The sequence below is a fragment of the Bacidia gigantensis genome (assembly GCF_019456465.1).
Source record: "Bacidia gigantensis strain McMullin 20006 chromosome Unknown contig_246, whole genome shotgun sequence".
In the NCBI taxonomy this organism is placed as follows: Eukaryota; Fungi; Ascomycota; class Lecanoromycetes; order Lecanorales; family Ramalinaceae; genus Bacidia; species Bacidia gigantensis.
In genome coordinates, this window is record NW_025408602.1 from 1,657,853 (window position 1) to 1,677,284 (window position 19,432).

Consider the following 19,432-nt stretch of genomic DNA (forward strand, 5'->3'; position numbering starts at 1 on the left):
ATGTAGCCTTCACATTATCCGCTTCAGATTACCAAAACACTTATCCTTGCGCTGTATGTGCACCCATCCAAGCCACGAATGCACCCGGGTTCCTCGTCTGCATGAACACTGTCCCCGGCCCTGTGAATTTACATACGAGTCCTTCCCCGCTGCTGATACCAGAGATGATTCCACCGCTGGCTACGCGTTCCATTACGTACTTGCAGTTCCAGGCCACAAGATGGCCGTTATCGATGATGTACTTTTCGCCTTCGACGAGCTAGATACCACAGTCAGCTTCAGCTCAGCAAGTACCACAAACAGTTGAAAAGACAGAGTAAAGAGAAAGAGAACATACATCCTTCCTAATAATGGCCCCAAAACTACTCAACCAACATATGCCCCTCCCACTCAATTTATACACAAAAAGCCCCTCCCCAGAAAACATCGCCTTGCTAAAACTCTGATTCTTCATCTCTTTTACCACGCCCTGCGTAGCCGCCATGAAAGCGTCTTTGCCCACATTCCACGTTTCTTGACCCGTGAACCTCAGCGTCGTGATATCACCGAGGTAGGAAGGGGCGAACAGGATTTCTCCAGGCCCTGTGTATGTAGATGTGGTCATTTCGCCGCCGCCGACGTATTTCTTGAGCGAGAATTTGATGGCGCCTTTGAGGGTCACGGTGGGGGACATGGCGATCATGATGCCTGAAAACCTTCACGTCAGCGATTATTTCGGGATTTTAGGGAAGTAGGTGGAAGTACCAGGTTTTGCTTGTAGAGGACAGCCCATCGCCAACTGTAAAGTCAGGATAGTGTTGCAATCCCGGTGACTGATCCTGTAGCTTCCCCCATTGAAGGTGCCCACATCGTCCTGTGTTGCTGTAGCGCCTGAGAAATGACCCGCTGAGGGAGCTCCACCGGGCATTAATGCGGGCTTATCAGCATCGAGGGCTTTCTCTTGCTTTTCCGCTGTTTGGGATGAGGTTGCATGAGCGCCGGTGTGGCCTCCTGAGGGCGGTGGCTCTTGGAATGAGGCAGGGTCTTTCTTGTCAGCGGGGTAGCTTTGAGGAGGCGGAGCGTAGGAGGGTTGGCTCTGAAGCTGCGGTGGGGGCTGTTGTGTGGGCGGCGGGGGGTAGCTGCCTCCATTGATACCGGGCGAGGGTTGGGCTGCAGGTGGGGGAGGATAGGATGGGTAGCCAGGTGAGGTTGGCGGGGGTGGGAATGCTTGCTGGACTGGTGGCGTATAGCTCTGAGCATGAGGCGGCGGGGCTCCTCCTGGAGGAGCTGTAGATCTTCGTCAGCGTTGCCAGCGCGTCTAACTGGAAGAGTATACTTACGAGGGAAGTATTGCGGGGCTGGACTGCCGTAGTTTGGAGGTGGAGATGACGCCATTGCTATCTTCAAGGTGACAGAAACGGAACTTGAATTAGAAAGACGAAGCAATGATCAATGTTGGAAGACACAGAAAAAAGAGAAGGGAGGAAAGAATGAGACGGCACGAAATATCAAGCTGGGGCTGAGGACCGGCAAGTGCTGAGGAGTTCAGCTGAACAGTCAAAGGGCTTGAGACAGTGGATGTGAACGAGAACAAGTGTATTGTATTGCTACCTCTCCATGGCATGTTCAGCAAGTCTAATGAAAGCCGGAAGCACTTGCATGGCTCAGCGTAAGGCGAAGAAATGCCTCGAGCTGAATGGTGGAAGGATGTAGTAGTTGGGCGCTTACAACAAACATTAGCGGCTGCTAAAAGAGGGAAAGATATATTTAGCGATATCTTCATCAAAAATTAATACAAAATCTGGTATTGATGCACTTGTTCCGAAATCTAAAGATATTGCACAAGACTGCCTAGGGCTGCATATCACCTTGTTTTCAACGCCTAGACCCTGTTTATGCGTAGCAAAAACCCCACATACATCCTCGCGTCGATTACTGTTGTTGTCGTTTTCTCTTGCCAATTTGGGCGGAATAGCCGGTTTTGATTGCTTGAACACTTCTTCTCGATCCCTTGTAGTTGTTAGCTAGATCTGGACAGATCGCAGATGCGACTTACGCAGGAATTGCACTACAGCAAAGGGTTAGCGAGACATCATATGGCATTGTAAGAGAGGGAACATACTGTGATAAAACTCAAACGATTTTCCCCTTTGGATAGTTCAGTGTCAGGTGATCGACAAGTCTTACAAGTAACGTATTCAACTTTCACAATATTAGCTCTCGCTCAATCGCACTCTACTCATGCAAACATACCAATGTATCGGCGAAGGACTCCCTATTGTGATCGCCAAAGTCAGTTCTACCATGACACGAGAACAGCTCTTGGAATTCACAAACCTCAATCTGTTTCTGCTGAAACCGCCCCTTGATCACCAATCTTTTGCTGCCGTCAACGCTGCCACTAGTTCCTAATTCGGCAAAGATGAATTGTGTAACGTGCTCGTCGCTGCGTTTCATTCTTTTACAGATATCTGGGATATTTGCGAATATGGTCTTCTTGTTGCCTTCTCGCAAGCACTGAGGCGGCGGAATGACATATGATTTTGAGCCGCCCGACATAAGATCTGGATGCTTCACGATGTTAGCAACCTGTTAGTATTCCTCTTGCATCATTACTTACTGCGCTGTGCAGGTGTGCAAAGAACCTTTGAAGCAGCTGCTCATATTTTAATTGCTTTGTTTCTTCATGGCCCCATACTCCTGTCCCAGCGTCCATGTCTCCCTCTACTTCATCCGGCTCTTCTGCTTTCTCTCCGTTCGTTTCTGCTTCGGCGCCGACACCTGCCTCGGCTAATTTGGCCTCAAATTCGTCGGTATCCGTCTTTGCAGGCTTCTTCTTTTTCTTCTTCTTCAATGCTGTAGGATCGAATTCGTTATCCGCTGCCGGAGCCGCTTCGTCGGCGCCCTCTACCGCTTCATCTTTTGCTTTTGGCTTTTTCTTCTTCTTACCGAGGCCTTTGAAGAGCTCGTTGACTTCGTCTACCGCTGGATCTGACGGCGCTGCGTCGCCGTTGCCTGTCATGAATGAGTCTTTGCGCTTTGATGCCGGTGACCCTGTATACGCACTGGTTGAATGACTTTCCGCTGAGTTCTTGTTTGATGTTCCACTTCCATTTACTTGGGTTACTCCTCCCTCACCATCCACAACTGTCGTGCCTTCACTGAATGCCACAGATTTTCGAGGTTCTTTCGTAACGGACATCTTCAGATTGCAGAGAGGAATTAAAAGGGAAGAAATGTTCAGTAGTGTGAGCAAGACGAATTACTGGAAAGCGCAAAGAGTCATGCCAAGCGATTTGTCAGCCGTCGGACAAGATGCGCTGACCAATCACAAAGAATATTTGAACTTTTGTACTATCTTGCAGCTCACGGAAGCATTGTACAGCTTTGGCCATCATTGCCATAGCTAAATGATAGTGGAGAGGGGATGCTAGTCGTTCACGACCGATGGCGCCAATGGCTATTCATGAGCCGCATTCCTTGAAGCGAACTTCATCCCAAGCCCAATTCGAGGTTCCAGTTGCGAAGAAGCAGGATCATGGGGACTTGCGGCATCACAAGGTGAGATGGGATATCCAGAAGGAATTCAGACGCGATGCACAACTTCAGAATGAGACCACGTCGGAGGAGCTTCTCAACCGTTCAATCTGCGTCGCTCTGGAAACTGTCGGCTTTGGTACAGTGGAATCAGCAGCTTTGGAAAGCTATCGTGTACATGTTGAAGAGTGTATGGCTGATTGCTGCAGTTATACGGAAACTGTACACTGACTGTCATAGATATGGCGCATTACTTGGCAGATGTCCGTCAATCAATGCTCTCTTGTCGACGGCATAATGCGACACCTCAGGATTTTCTACAAGCACTACATACCCATCAACTCAGTCTACGGTCTCTACATAGACATCTCGATCCTCCAGTCACCGCACAGAAATCTCAATTCTCACTTGCGAAGGACGCTGAGGATCCATCCGAGACTAGGTCATATCCGTCACTCAGCGCCTTTTTTGGAGGTCCTCAAACCGAGACAGCTAAATCCTACATACCTAAACATTTTCCACTGCTGCCAGACAAGCATACCTATCAAGTGACTCCAGACTTTGTAATACGGGAGCAAGATCCAAGAAAGTTGCGCGAAAAGGCCACGGAGGAAGGTAGGTTAGGAGAAGAAGCTTTGCGGAAACTGGTTGCAGCAGGGTCAAATGGCGCAACGCACCAGACGGATCCGAAAAGGCCGCTTTCTTTAAATGAAGAACGTGACCGACTATGGCAGCAAACTCTAGCAAGCGTGATACAAGAGCAAGACGAAACGAATGGGAATGCAATGGATGTGGATATGGCCGGCTCAAGTTTCGCGAACGGGAGACCATCGAACAACAGGCATATCAGCTCAGCTGTCAATGCAGACAGGCAATACTGGAGAAAGCCTGTGCGTCGGAGGGAGATCTGAGGGACAGGTGACGAGTGGACGGTTTTGGCTGTGACGTTTTATCCTGGCGTTGGGGACTCGCATAAGATACCCATTTTCATACATTTACACGATGGAGTACATCGTCACCCTGAATTTCCCTGCATTAGTGCTCAATGTGAGGTCCGAAATTCATAATCTCGTGCTGCGATTGACCAATCTGCTACTTCTGCTTAATCTCCCCCTTCGAATGCTGTAGTCTCAACCATCAAACCATCTGCACATCTGGAAAGTAGTAAAGCGTCAGCCTCCGGGTCTTAAGAACGAAAGCAGACCGCGTACTTTCGAAAAAGCCTCTCGAACGGCTTGCACTTGATGACAGAATCGCTTGCTTTGGGGTCACCCTCCAAGTAACACGAATATTGCACCAACTCGTGTAGCGAGCACTTTTTCAGGTCGACATCTCCGCCCTTCCTCCTCTTCCCATTTGGTAGTTGGTTGATGTGGTTTTGAAGCTCAGATGCAAGGAAAGACTCCACTGGAGGCGCCATATTTTCAGTCGAGGTCAGACGTTTGATTGATGTTAAAGGGTCGGCATGGTCTACGCCGCGTATCTAACGCACGTGCGAGTTGGATGAAGTGAAGAACGGCAAGTGAAGAGCATCATGAGTGCTGCTAGCTGGGGAGACAAATTGCTCGCTGAAGTGCAGGAGGAAAACTTGGATGAGGTGCGGGGATGTTATGATATTCCTCCTGTGCTCCCCATTGACCCTATATGACTCTAGCTATTAAGGTCTCTACATTTTGATACAGCCTCACTTGACAATGAAACCGGCATTGCTCCACTAGACTCAATTGTGGAAGCTTTCAAGAATCCAGCCACTACACGCCAACAGGAGGTACTGTATCAACAGCATGAGCCTCCTAAACCCCCTTCGGTGAGGGCTCCTACTGTGATTGAAATCACTGGAAGCTGTCCCTGCTCTGGAAAGACTCAATTGATGTACTACAGCATTTGCATTGCGCTTCTGCCAGCAGCAATCGAAGGTTGCCCCATTCAGGGTAAAGAACAGGCAGTCGTCCTCTTCGACCTCGGGGGCAATCTATCGATTCTTCGGCTTCGTGATATCATGCATGACTATATTGTGACCCAAGTCAAGAAAGAAAGCGTCGAATTAGAAGACACAGATGTGGCGAAAGTAGTCTCACGCTCACTAATTCATCTACACGCCTTCACAGTGTCTTCGACAGAATCTCTCCTTTCTTGTCTATCTGATCTTCCGAACTATTTTCTGTCTCAGCCATTTCAACACTTTTCTTCCAATCGCTCGCTTGGCATGCTCGCTATCATGGATCTGAGCACTTTCTTCTATCAAGATCGTCAAGAGGCTGCTGAAGCGGCTCTTCAAGGTGATGATTCTCATATCAAAGTGACATCCGATGGCCTCCTCGTGGAACGCCATCGAAGCTTAGTCCAACGTCTTCGAGACATATGTCATACCTTTTCCTGCGTGGTCATAGCTACCAATATTTCTCTATCAGCAACAAGCACTGTCATGAGCCGGGAGGCTTTACGTCCTCATCTTCCAGCTGTGTGGAACAGTTTTTGCACTGTTAGGTTAGTGTCGGAGAGGTGTGGTGTGCAAAGGGTCAGACCGAAGATTAGCATTCGGGCAGCCGCTACTGAAAGACAGCGGAGATTGGAGTCTCTACAGAAATCCGGCTACATGGTGTGGGTTAATTGGTGGGGTGCTGAAGATTGGAGGGAAGATGTCAGACAGGCAGTAGGATATCTCGATCAAGGAGGTACATTTCGTTTTCACATTACGGCAGGAGGAGTCAATATTGGCACGGGAGGAGCTGAAAGCTTACCTCATTGACACGTCGGCCCACCTGAATCTGAGTGTCGGGTTATGGCAAAGGTGAATGATACTCAAGCATTCATGTCTTACAGCTGTTCTTCTGTCATGCCGTCATCGGCCTTAGCACTCCTCAAGCCTCTGCCCTGTCTTACAATTGCTTGTACGACGCATCCTCATGTATATAGATAAGTCCTGGCACCTTCACTATCGCCCTCCTTCTCATTTTCCTCCAAGGACTCCATCAAGATGCCTCAGACTCAGTCCGCATCTCCTTCTCAATCGAGCGAACCGATTCAAAAGCCACAAAGCAAGCAGCTAGTCAGTCAGACTGATGAACACGAATTCCAATATTACACGCCGCCTGATGATTTCAGTCCCGAAGAAGACCACCTTAAACTCTTTGGAACCTCAGACTCTCATCCCGGTCTAATCGATGGCATAAAACGGTAATACCTGTATCCTATGCCCCAAAGTCTCCCACCACCTAATGATCAAACGCAGTATCTACAAATCAGGCAAATACTCCGATGTCCAAGTAATCATCGGCGACCGCTCTCTCCAGGCGCACAAAGCGGTGCTTTGCAGCCAGTCCGCCGTGCTCGCCGCCGCCCTAGATGGATCCTTCAAAGTGCGTCTCCCCCCACCTCCCCGACTACAAAAACAACGATGATATTGACCCACCCCCTTTCCAGGAAGGTCGCACAGCTCGCCTAAATCTAACACCAAACGGCACAATCCAAGCCAGCCTACTAATCCAATTCCTCTACTCAGGTGACTACGCTGACATAGAAGACCCCGACCCCGACCCCGACCCAACAGAGACAAAGGATACCGACCCAGCAACAGACGTGGCGCCCGAGGACGATGATAGATCAGACTATTGTCCCCCAGTTCCCCGCCCGCGCAAGAACCTCCTCATCCACATTGACATGTGGCGCCTAGGCGACAAATACGCCATCCCAGCTCTCTGCCACAAGGCAGCGAAGAAGTACAGCAGAATACTGAAAATAGAGCGGTGGGATAACGGGAAGTTCCTCGATACTATACAGCCAATCTACGAGTGCAGTCACGACACGGAAGAGGGTAGCGAGATGAGGAGTCTGGTGGTCAAGTATCTGAGGCAGCATGCGAATGATATTCTGGGCTCGAAGATTGCGAGCGAGAAATTCGATGGTATTGCGGAGGGGATTGGCGAGTTCAGTCGGATGTTTGCAAGGCAAGGGCTTGCTACACTCGGGTCGCACGATCGTGGTGAGTCGCGGGAATACTGGAGGTCAACTGGTAGGACTATTGTAGATGATTCCGATCAGGACTATTGTGGATGATTCTGATGAGGATTAAGTATTTTTGGGGTTTCTCTAGATAGATGAATAGAAACATGTAATGGGTATCACAAACCACAAATGCCACGACCACGCTATGCAAAAACGCCTTTCGGTCCCTCACTGTCTCGCGAGCCACTCGATTAAGACACCAAGATCCTCACTAACCTCAAGCACCTTCTTGACCTTCTCTTTCAACCTCATCTTATCTCTTACAGCCTCCTGTGCGTCCACATCACCCTCAGCTCGAGCCTCTACTATAGCCCCCTTACCATCGGCCATGTCAACGACTTCAATGACCCCTTCCGGTCCAACAGAGAATTGTACGCCAGTGACTTTGCCACTGTAAGCAGGATTGGCGAATTGAATCTGAAATTGGGGAAGCGGAGAGGCGCTGAAAATTATATCCACATTCCTGACGTCTTCTTCGCCAAGTTTTGCTATACTAGAGCCTGGTAAGGGTGAGGAGAGGAAGTCTGCTAGTTCGTCTTCAAGGCTTTGGAAGGCTGGAGGCGATGGAACGTGTCCATTTGACGCATTGATGTCTCCATCAGTTGTCAGCACATTGGGGGAGCGAGGCTCATCTTCAGGAGTAGAAGCGAAGCTACGCTTGAGGATGCTGCCAACCACAGCCCATTGGCGTAGCGTGGGCAAAAGAGTACTAAGTTGCATTGGATGTCTGAACGGGAGGTCCGTGAGGATTCGGCCAAAGTCTTGGGGTGCAGTATATAGATTGGATCTGTGCCGATAAGTCGAGAAGTCTTTCGTAGCTGCATTATATGATCGAATGGTAGTTTCGAAAGTGCGAGGAGCTGCTGTGTCCAATGGATCTAGCGGTCGAAGATCGAAAAATAGAAGAGCGTCGTAGGTCGTGGGTAAGATGCTATTCTGTGCTATTGGTGATCCAAAAGATTCGTGAAGCTGGAGGGCTACTGGAAGTGGAAGCACGATAGGAGGTTCGAATTTTGCAATGAAGCGTAAATTGGGAGATTTGTGGTCGCCGGTTGTCCCGTCAGTTGGGATTTGAAGATCTCCAGGTGGTTCAAGCCAGCTCAGATCTGTGTCAGCAATGTGAAGAGCATTACCGTCTGTCATGGAATCTGTGTTCTCTTGAACCCATTTCTCAGACACCCTTGCCGGTGTATACACATCTGCAGGGCAGGCTTCACATTCGATGACAGCAGACCAAATCTGTTCCTCCTCATTTCCAAGCTCAGGCTGTTCTTGGCCGTCCACGTCCATAGCATCGTCATTTGACTCAAGTTCGCTGAGGAGTCGTCGATTCCTCCAAAATTGCAACGCCAGACCAACGCGTTGACCTTCATGTACGACTGGCCTTCCGTTCCTTGAACACATCACAGCCTGTTGGAAGCGAGCCTTCTGCTTCTGCCGTTCGCCCTCCATCTCTTTCTCGTACACCAGCCTCAAGCTTCTATGCACACCCTCAACCGCATCAAAGCAATTGAACTTAACCCCGCCTTCTCCGCCCAGCTTATCCATCCTCGCCAGCCTTTCCAGGTTGCCCACGAACTTCTCCATCCGTACGAACGGCGCCTCTTCATCCTCTGATCCCAAACACCTCATCAGCACTTCCCCTCCCTTCCTCTTGCCCTCCGCATCGCCCCCGGCCCACTTTGCCCCGGGCAAATCAAAGTGCAATCCCTTCACCTCCTCCCCCTCGAACGCAATCTCCACCAAAAGCCCTTCACCAGCAATACTCAAACCCCTCTTTCCATCCCCCATGCCTTCCTCCCAAAGACACTCCAAACCCAACCTCTTCGCCGCACTCTCCACCCCGCTCTGACTCACAAACCCCCACCGTTTCCCCACCATCTCAGCCACAACCCCGATCCTCCTCTTTCTCTCCTCCTCCTGTTGCAACGCACTCAGTCCTACCAATCCCCCACCCACACCCACACCCATACCCTGGCCCCCAGATATACTCGCGGGCGTCAACCCCGTCTTCCCCATACCCATACCCATTCCCATCCCAGGACTCGGCGTCAACCCCATCCCCGCAACCCCCAAACCCACGCCTGTGCCCTTCCCAGCTCCCTGCCCCGAATTTAAACTCTCCATCAACATCCCCACCGCAGCACTAACAGCCGGACTATCCCCCGCAGCGCTGATCCCGCTCATTCCCCCCGTGGTCATACCCGTCGCGCTCCTCACCATCCCCGTCCCGATCCCTGACCCCGAGGGCGTCGGCGTGTTAGCCGAAATTGCAGATTGATTGGTCCCGCTCCTTGCCATAGCTTGCCCCCCCATCCCAGCCCCAGCCCCACTCCCAGGGGTAGCGCTCTGGTTCGTGCCCTGCCTAGACATGGGATGCCCACCGGAGGAAGGGCCGCGGGCATGCCCACCATTCGCACCCCCCACCCCACCCCCAGCCCCAACCCCGGAGCCGGTGAAAGCGAAAGGTCGTTTCACGGGCGTTGTTGTTGAGGTGAGGGGGGAAGGGTGCGTGCGCGTGGAGTGCGCGGAGTTGAAGGGGAGAGGGGAGGCGCCTGGGTTGGTCGGAGGGGTTAGGTGGTTTGAAGCTGTGGGTTGGGGGTGGGATTTTGAGGGGGAGGGGCGGTGAGGGTTTGGATTGGGGTTGGGGTGCGAGGTCGGTGTTGCCATTGTTGTTGTTGTGGAGGGAAGGTTCCGAGGGAGTTAGGTTGGGGGGGTTGGGTGGGAAGGTAGGGAAGGCGAAGGCGTGAGGTGGATGTCATGGAAGGTGCGGACGCGATTGATGATGGGGGTGTATCATGGTTGCCGGGGGTCTTTATAGTCGACTTATTTCCGCATTGGAAGATTGTGATAAATTGTAGAATTGAAGAGCTCTTCCGCATTCCTAGAGGGCTCTGCACGCTGATTGGCTAGAATACAATAATTGTATGGATGGTTGCTGACTAGTCTAAAGGGTTGTTCAAACAACTATCACCGCCTGAATTGCCTCTTACAAAGCGTAATCCTCATTCTCATTCCCTTCTCATAGCATCGTTCGCAAAAGTGCTAAGCCATGTCCTCATATCGTCACAGTCTTCTCACCTTAATTCTTGTTTCATTTCTTTTCTTCTGGGAGTCCTCCAAACATCTACAGCTGTCAGTCTTGTTTTGCATTGGATTACAGATCGATACTTACGGTCTCCATAGTGATGCCAGTGATCTGGTATGGGCAGGCATTGGAAGCGGGTCTCCTGTCTTCGAAATAGCCCTTACCATCGGCTGCAACTTGACGAGGGATACGGATGGAAGCTCCACGGTCCGCGACTGCCCAGCTGAACTTGTCCATACTAGCTGTCTCATGCTCGCCAGTCATACGTTCCGCATTGCCCTCACCGTAGACGGCGATGTGCTCGACATGGCGCTTCTCAAGGTTTTTCATTGCAGCTTCAATCGCCTTCATGCCACCGTCTTTCCTCATATCGGCTGTTGATACATTTGTGTGCAGGCCAGCACCGTTCCAATCTCCAGGGATAGGTTTCGGCGCGAGCGTGATTTGAACGCCATATTCTTCCGAAACACGGCGAAGGAGATAGCGAGACATCCAGAGTTGATCACCCACTGTCGTATGTTAGTGTTGAAGCTGTAAGGCAGGGCAGATTTTGACATACGCTCGATGCCTTTGCAAGGACCGACTTGGTACTCCCATTGCGCGGGCATAACCTCGGCGTTGATTCCGGAGATCTGGATTCCGGCGAACAGGCAGGCCTTGTAATGAGATTCGACGATGTCACGGCAGTAGACCTTAGTTGTGCCAACGCCACAATAGTACGGACCTTGTGGTGCGGGAAAGCCACCCTTTGGCCATCCATATGGCCATCCATCGGGCCCTAGCAGAGTATACTCCTGCTCGAGACCGAACCATGGCTCTTGATCGGCATGAGCTTCCATTTGACGGGCGCAGTCATGGCGATAGTTGAATTTGTTTGGGGTGCCGTCATGGTCCCAGCACTCACACATGACAAGAATGTTGTCACCGCCACGGAATGGATCTGGGTAGATTGCGACGGGACGTAGGTAGACGTCAGAGTTGTCCCCAGGCGCTTGGCCGCAAGATGAGCCATCGAAATTCCACTCCGAAAGTTCCTTGTAGGACTTCACAGGTCCGCTAAGAGTCTAAAAGATCCGTCAGCTTTTGTTTCCAACCGGTGGGTACTGATAGCCTTTCAGGCGCATGACGCGTTCGAATTTGCACAGCATGCCACAAAAGCTCATCATACCTTGGTTTTTGATCGGACGCCATTAGAGCCATCAATCCAGACATATTCTGCGAGTACTGATCTAAAATGTTCGAAGTTAGTACTCTGTTTCTTGGAGGGAATGAAAGCCTTGGATCATGTCGTAAAAGGTATCGCTTCAGAGAATGTGCTTCTAGATAAGACGTCGTGCTCGCTCCCACTAGGCTCATTAAACCCCGAGAAGTAAACGTACCCTTTCTGATCGAGTTTCATGTATTTCATCAACTGGAAGCGTAGGTCAGTATAACGCAGTCAATTGCAATTACACATGTTTCCTGATTCGATTTACATTTGCGGTATTGGAGATGGTCGTTGATTCAGCCTGCGAGCTTGGTTAGTGCTTGCGAACCCCGCGGGAGCTACTGTCAGCACGCGACTTACCATGATTGCGGTCGAACTCTATGAGCTGGGAAAAACTTGTAGGAAGAGCTTGAGTATGGGATGGAAGATGGGTCGTGGGTGTAGGTTCGATGCAGGTTGAGAGGAGAGAAGATATGAGAGCTGTTGGGGGTGTTGGGGAGATAAATATATAGCAACTAGCAAGAAAGCTCTGGCGTGGGGCCTTTGGTTGAGGTCGCTAGGGCCTGCAGCTTGTCTGCGGTCTGCCCACGCTACGGATCGCCACGAGGCTACTGCACCCCGGAACCTTTAGGACCTATCTTCCAAATATACACCAAAGTTACGAGTGCCCCTGGGACCGCAGCTGGCTGTACTGCCCCAAATATGTCTCAATGTACTAATTCAATTCATTTCGACTTTCCGGTGTTGCTGAAGTGAAGCTTCTTCGCTTGTGCCCTCTGCTTTCGGACTGCCAATCCCAATACAAAGGGAGAATTCGGAGGGGCCTGTAATCGGGACCCTATCCGCTAACAACGCAATAATGACCGATCTCACAACGATCAATCAGATCGCTCACATAGAGAAAAGGATCCTTACCGCGTGAACGGATGTCATATCTGTGCAAAATTTATGCAGTTAGAACGAATAGAAAGCAAGCTTTTATGACGCCTCGGTGCTAGAATTCTCCTCTAGAAAGGCCCGATGAGGCAAAGTGTCTCCCCGTCGTTCCTTATCGCTAGAGCTGGTCGAGATTTCGTACCTGGACCCCACACTTCCTAATTAGCGCGCAGATTGGGCCATGCTTGATGCTTCTGGTGCGCTTTCAACAACTTCAAGCTCGACGTCCGCCAGCTCTTCGTGGAGATCCAGCCTCTTTCTCCGGTCTGCAACCCACGATCTTCTTTTTCTCCGCAATCCCTCTGCGCCTATGCATTCCTGACGTCTCCCACCTATGCAAAGATCGACATTCGTTCCAAAGGAGCTTTTCACCCTGTGCCGTCCCAGTGGTCAGGCTTTATCGGCCATCGTTGATTGGATGCCGCCGTCGTGTGCCGTCATTAGCATTACTTTAATATTAGTCAATGCCACGCCAAGCCATGCGTTTCTCCCACAAATATCGAATCGTACGATCCTTCATCTTGTGATAAATGATAATATCGCAGTATTTGCTGCTCCAGTGTGCTGGCAGCCGCTGCCGCCGTGACCACAACAATAGCATGTGTCATGACCGGGAACGCCAGTGCTATTTGCCTCTTGCCCCCGTCGATATTATCGGGTCACTGCAGGCGAGACGTGGGCGGAGAAGCGTCGGCCACGCACGAGGGATAAAAAGCTCAGACACGTCGGGCCTGTAGTTTTACGCCATATTGCGACGGCGTGACATGCGTTCTCAATGTCTTTCATGCTGTTGAAAGCACTGGAGAAGTCAAATGGTAGTTTTGGTTCTTAACCATAGTGTGACCTCTCTGTGGATCCTTCAAACCAGCCTGTCGCCATCGAGCTTAGCAACGCCATTCTGCCGACTATTGTGTCGCTTGAAGGATCTTGACCATGACCGCCGCATGTCGCGACTCGCTCTAAAGCACGCTCTCAAATTCGCCATAGCTGGTTGACTATCCATGGACAGCTGGTACCAAGCGCATAATATACTTATCCAGGAAGAGGAGGCTTCGGTGAAGTCATGATGCGAATGACGTTGTGTATATCTTGATCAACCAACCAAGGAATGAGCCTGAAGTGCAACACACTGTACGATCTGATCCATAAATTCATCCATCAATACCGTTTCCTTGAAGTCATTGATAGGTACTGTATTTCCCGTCGAGTTCGTTGGCAAACCGTTTACGTCGAACAAAAGTATGTTTCTGCCGCAATATTTCCATTCATCTGCAAAGACTTCGCAATTTTCAAGACCATTTGTTGCTCTGTTCTTCACACTTTTTCTTGTCGTTGTGGAACTCCTGAATGTAAGTCAATTTCTCCATTGATCCAGGCAATCCCCTTTCAGATCTCTCCTATTGACTACATGAACCATTGAGAAAACGACGAATAGCTACATGCTCAGAGTGCTACGAACATGATTCGGTAGCGCAAGAGGTGGATGTTAATACAAAGACAGCGCATAGGTAGATGCTCCGATACAATTGGCAACTTTCCAACGTTATCACCATTCAGGCTTCAGCTAACGTATTGGACGATCGCCTATTCTAAAGTTTGTATGTTTATGTTGAAGACCAGGCGTTACTTCCAAGAATTTGCCAGAGGAATGTCTCGAAAACATTGTTATGCACAGAGGGCCACTTGCCGAGGTAGCTCATGTTATATATCAACATATTGAAATAATCAATACACATGGGTACTTCTATGTCTAAATTCCGAGAAAAAACGATGTCGCTTAAAGCCATTGTAGAGGCAGCAGACCTAGTCCAGAGGACTACGTCGCCAGTAAATTAGATATTCGGAGGATTTAAAGGAGCATAAGAGCCGCTTCGGCAGGGATGTGGGGACGGGAAGTTTAAATCTAACTGCTGTGCCATTTGATGATACTCCCTACTTCACGCACTGGTCCAGTATCCACGGCGAGTCGCAGTAGCTTTTCTTGCGTGTGAATTTGATTTGCTTGCGTTGATTCATTGCATTGCTAATTGACATATACCCAACTTCATTTAAAACGTGGCTTGAGTCGCAGCAGCTGACCATCGCCGGACAATTGGCCTCCATTGGCCACGGAGTACATGTACATGACAGGACCTCGATAATCGTACGTTTCAGGGACAAATAATCAAATCTCCTGCTGACATATCTGCGAAAAGCTCACTCACCTTTTCTGGGTACCTTCTTAGCTATCACTCGTGAAGCCCTCGCTCAGTGCTGGATCGCCGGACCGAACTCATTTAGCAGTGAAATTGCAATGTCTGCGAACATAAGATAAAGACAAGTCCTACATTCAAAACATTCACGCCGGCAAGATCAGGCCCATCAAGTTCCGATGATGCAGCGCGATACGAGACCGGACAGAATCAACCTCCCGTCTGGCTCACCGCAATTAATAAGAACACAAAGTAGATCGAGCGATGGAGGTCGCACACCTTCGGCGTCCCTTCATACGCTTCCTGCGCCACCAAGTTTGTCTCCCGATCCCGCATATATTGCACCCTCAGCAGCTGCGCATGTTGTGAGTAGCGGGCTTGCCAATCGAGGGCAAAGCATCGGCGATGAAGAAGACTTCAACGAGGAGACCGCCGCCACTGTTACGGCTTCAGCGCTCGCGCTCATCAATTCTTTCCTCGATCAATTGCTCTTCAGTTTCCTCGCAACGTCGCGATCAACCTCCATCTTGTCCCTTAGGCCTGCCATTTCTGAGATTCTCAAGCCTAGACTTGCCAAGGAAGCTATCGACGGTGCAGATGAAGAGCTCAAGGGCTATCTAGCGGGAGGTGATGATGAAGAACTGCTAGACTTTCACAATGGGCAAGAACTCAAGGGGGCGAGCAATCTTCTCCATGTCTTCAAGAGAACACGTCTTCGATGCATGGTATACACTCGTCTGGGCGACATGGAAGAAGAGGACGAGGAAGCGCATCTAGAAAACGAAAGCCCTTCCGATGACGGTCAGAATCGACTTTCCCGAGATCTGGGGAACGTCTCGCCAGCTGCAGCAATCTTTCTTACATCGATTATCGAATTCGTGGGGGAACAAGCACTAGCGATTGCTGGTGACAACGCGCTCAGCCGCTTCAATTCTAAAAAATCAAACACGGGGGAGCGTATCCTCGTGGAAGACCGTGACGTTGAAAAGATAGCCTTTAACAAAGCCATAGGTCGATTGTGGAGAGCGTGGAAGAAAGCAGGCCGACTCAGCATAATCAGCCCGCGGACGTCTTCTTATGATCAGCGTGTTTCTAGAAGGACCACGAGCTCGGCGACAAGTAGAACTACAAGCATTAGTGAACACAGCGAAGCCAACTATTTTGGACCAAACCGAAGCTCAATCGTAGAATCATCCGAGGGAGATACAATTGCAGGATCGAAAGCTCCTCCAAAGGCGACGGATCTGCCTGCCGAGCCTGACTTTACTACTGATGATGACAAGCCACCAGTAAACGAATCCACCAGAGGTCGTCCTTACAGCATGATTGAGTATCCTTCTCAGAATGGCGAAGAAGACAAGGCAGCTGCCAATCAGAAACGTACGGATGAAGTAACTCCGTCCTCAGCGAAACCAGCTAGGGGCCACCAACGTGCAGTCTCTCTCCCTACGGCGAGAACGACACCTTATTCGTCGCCAGTAGACGAGGCCTTCACTACACCGACCGAGAGGCCTGATCCAATGACCAGCGACTCTCAGGAGCTTGCAAAGACGGAGAGAGAATTGCCAAAGCTAACCGACGATTCCCAGAAAGTCTCAGACTCTGTCCGTGGCAATCAAGGTGTGTCAACGATGTACGACGGACTGTTGAAACGTAACGAGAAGCCTATACCCATTGACCCCACTCTCGCGAGCCGAGTCAGTGTGTCAGAGTATTCTGAATCATCTTCTATTGGACATGATGCGGAGATGACACCACAGGCCCTCAGTTTCAAAAGAGCGCAGCCGAATTCAATTTTGGATATTTCCAGCGAGCAGAAATCCCGTGCAAGCACAATGTCAAGCGGCTATAGCTTTCACCATGGCGTACAGAGCCCACTTACTGCTACGGATGGCACAAATGGCAAGAGCGTAGACGGCGATTCAGAAAGTGGCATTTTCCCGCTACGTGGGGCTTCGCTGGACCAACCACGTACAGAACACAATGACTTTGAGAAGCTTACAGCCCTCCAAGGTGAGCAGCTCAAGACATATGATGACGGTGGTAAGGCTGTGAAACGCGACATCCCAGTGCGTTACGAAGCTCCGTCGAATGAAGATTTTCACAACCTCGAGACCGCGAAGTCGATGCCTGTGGATGAAGAAACAACATCTCCCACCATTACGAATAGAAGAGACATCGCAGAAGCTAGTTTTGCACAATATGGGGATCCGCAAGCATTCGAAGCCATCCAGCACCAGCAAGCGGCTGCGAGTGTCGCTGCTGCTGCTAAGAATCTTGACACCCGAAGGCCACCCACGTCTGCTCCAGCAGGAACAGAGAGAGCTGCTGTGCAAAGAGTCCTGCCTTCTTCGGGCTCTGCATCGAACTCTCCAACTACTGGTGGACGCATTTCCTCGAGCAGCAATCGTGAGGTTAGGCCTATAACTGCTTCGAGCACGTCGTCTAAGATCAAAGGTATCATTGGGCGAGAATCTGGGGATGCTGTCAGACACGCTGTACCAAGGACCACTTCTTCTGAAGCTACCAGAGAGATTACTAGCAGCTCATCCCGCAGTGCCAAATCGAATGACAAAGAACAAGATTTCGAGCAATTAATTCAAAGTGATGAAACCATCCAATACACGCTGACGCCACAAAATATGCGTGAAATGGAGGTAAGTGATCCTTGGCATCATCCGTGTACTTCGCTAAGCATATAAAGCAACCTGATTCGCCTCGATGGAGCACTAAGACCCCGCGTGTGGGCACTATTTCACCTGAAGCTACCCAAAGTGTTACGTCTACTGAAGCCCGTTCTAGCAAGTCTCTCCGAGGGCTTAATGGGCTAAGATCCAATCCCACCGCCGGCTCCGATGTGATGGAGTTTGCCTCACCGCCAGATGTATCACCTGTCAGCACGAAGTCAAATCCGCAACGACAGGCAAAAGCGGCTGGACCGGGTACGAAGCCTATAGTTGCCCGGGATCCTGTAACGCGTGGTGACTCGTCCAAAGACTTAGCTGATTTCATGAGGTCCACGGGTCCAGAAAATGAGAACAAAGTACCAACGAAGTCTCCAGCAGGAAGGCCAGATTTACACTCTCGGGGCGCAAGCAACAGCTCGCAGCAGAGCGGCAGACCTCTTTCAAGGAAGATTACAAAACAGCAACCTGGTCAAGTACCGAAGAAACCAGAAGTCGGCCCAGTTCGAAAGTCTTCGAAACTTCGGGCGCGAGATCCTATTGCTTCTCCAACTAACACTACTGCTGAGCTTGCTGATTTCTTTCGATCTGGACCTCCCGGTGCACAAGTCGCGCAGCGTTCTGTCCCCTCGCCCAACACGAACAATAGAATGCGAGATAACCCGGGATCAGCAAGTACACTTGACAGCATTGCGCAATCTAAGATCACTCAATCATCCACCAATTCTCGGACTGGCCTCCTAGATAGCACGAACAAGGCTGCTGGCAAACCCAGCAATCAACGTCCACTCAATGATGATATGGGGCCAGTCCGCAAGCAACGTCGCGTCAAGGATCCCTATGCCATTGACACCGACGACGAGGAAGAAGAAGAAATCATAGTCATTGATGACACTCCTCAGGAGTCCTTGAGCGACTTTTTGAGAAACTATTCTCCACCCTCCACCTCAGGCACCGACCAACGCAACGCCACCGCTAACGCTTCCACCGCCCTTCCGGCTCAAGACTCTAATAATAAACAGCGAAAAGTTTCTGGCACCAGCATGCGCGAGCGTATTGCCCGTAACATCGCCGTGATACCAGACTACCGTCCTCTTCCGCCAAAGGCTTCCAAGAAACCCCCCTCCCGCTCTCCACCCCAGTCAAACGAAAAACCCAAACCACAACCACAACCACCAAGCACGTCCACTCCCCCAAAGAATCGTGCAGCAAGCACCCCCACCGCTACCGCTGCCCAACCCACAGTCCCCCAACTTCCCCCCTTGAAATCCATGTCCAGCAGCACCAACACCACGAACCACCACGCCAGGCCCAGCTCCCCACATCTCACCCAAAACGGTACCAAGTTCGACACCTATAGGCCCTCGCAGCCTACGTACGCAAAACACATGGACCCGGGCAATCGCAAGCCGAAGCCGTTGATGGTGGCTAGAGCGGCTGAGGGTGGTGCGGATAAAGCCAGTGGGATGGCTGATTTGGCTGATTTCTTGAGAGAGACGGAACCGCCGGCGCCGAGTGGGCCGGTTGCGGTTGCGAGGCCGATTAGTCCGGTGGCGAGGCCGAGTCAGGAGGGGGTTGGAGGAATTGGGGGAGGAGGAAGAAGTAAGGTGATGAGTTACTTAGATAGATAGTATGCTAGTTGAGAGGAGCCGTAGATTTGGCGAGTTATAGATGGGAAATGTGTTTCCTCTTTCTTTTTTTCAAAATCTTGCAAAGGATATGGGGACGAGGTGTTTGGGGATTTATTTACGAGGGGTGGTCTCTTGACCGCCACTTTTCAGTTGAAGAGAGAGATTGATATGAC

The 19,432-nt window shown here is 50.6% G+C and overlaps 7 protein-coding genes across 7 annotated transcripts; 3 read left to right on the forward strand and 4 right to left on the reverse strand.

The window, feature by feature from the left end:
- Positions 1-40: 40 nt before the first annotated feature.
- KY384_006163 (uncharacterized protein) lies at positions 41-3,181 on the reverse strand (the record flags this gene model as incomplete). Its single annotated transcript, XM_044814659.1, has 10 exons — positions 41-259; positions 338-687; positions 745-1,266; positions 1,320-1,402; positions 1,899-1,989; positions 2,036-2,047; positions 2,102-2,127; positions 2,233-2,254; positions 2,313-2,550; positions 2,600-3,181. 10 exons carry the CDS (start codon positions 3,179-3,181, stop codon positions 41-43), a joined length of 2,145 nt encoding a protein of 714 aa, XP_044668809.1.
- A 245-nt stretch (positions 3,182-3,426) lies between these two features.
- Positions 3,427-4,427, forward strand: KY384_006164 (uncharacterized protein; the record flags this gene model as incomplete). Its single annotated transcript, XM_044814660.1, has 2 exons — positions 3,427-3,706; positions 3,757-4,427. The coding sequence occupies 2 exons, from the start codon at positions 3,427-3,429 to the stop codon at positions 4,425-4,427; spliced, it is 951 nt and encodes a 316-aa protein (XP_044668810.1).
- Positions 4,428-4,618: 191 nt separating this feature from the next.
- On the reverse strand, positions 4,619-4,936 carry KY384_006165 (uncharacterized protein; the record flags this gene model as incomplete). Its single annotated transcript, XM_044814661.1, has 2 exons — positions 4,619-4,670; positions 4,749-4,936. The coding sequence occupies 2 exons, from the start codon at positions 4,934-4,936 to the stop codon at positions 4,619-4,621; spliced, it is 240 nt and encodes a 79-aa protein (XP_044668811.1).
- A 1,557-nt stretch (positions 4,937-6,493) lies between these two features.
- KY384_006166 (uncharacterized protein) lies at positions 6,494-7,572 on the forward strand (the record flags this gene model as incomplete). The annotated part of the gene is made up of 3 exons (XM_044814662.1): positions 6,494-6,693; positions 6,749-6,875; positions 6,940-7,572. 3 exons carry the CDS (start codon positions 6,494-6,496, stop codon positions 7,570-7,572), a joined length of 960 nt encoding a protein of 319 aa, XP_044668812.1.
- A 117-nt stretch (positions 7,573-7,689) lies between these two features.
- Positions 7,690-10,191, reverse strand: KY384_006167 (uncharacterized protein; the record flags this gene model as incomplete). Its single annotated transcript, XM_044814663.1, has 1 exon — positions 7,690-10,191. The coding sequence occupies one exon, from the start codon at positions 10,189-10,191 to the stop codon at positions 7,690-7,692; it is 2,502 nt and encodes an 833-aa protein (XP_044668813.1).
- A 487-nt stretch (positions 10,192-10,678) lies between these two features.
- On the reverse strand, positions 10,679-12,179 carry KY384_006168 (uncharacterized protein; the record flags this gene model as incomplete). The annotated part of the gene is made up of 6 exons (XM_044814664.1): positions 10,679-11,118; positions 11,169-11,673; positions 11,778-11,838; positions 11,989-12,020; positions 12,085-12,117; positions 12,177-12,179. The coding sequence occupies 6 exons, from the start codon at positions 12,177-12,179 to the stop codon at positions 10,679-10,681; spliced, it is 1,074 nt and encodes a 357-aa protein (XP_044668814.1).
- Positions 12,180-15,123: 2,944 nt separating this feature from the next.
- Positions 15,124-19,259, forward strand: KY384_006169 (uncharacterized protein; the record flags this gene model as incomplete). The annotated part of the gene is made up of 2 exons (XM_044814665.1): positions 15,124-17,601; positions 17,649-19,259. The coding sequence occupies 2 exons, from the start codon at positions 15,124-15,126 to the stop codon at positions 19,257-19,259; spliced, it is 4,089 nt and encodes a 1,362-aa protein (XP_044668815.1).
- Positions 19,260-19,432: the final 173 nt, after the last annotated feature.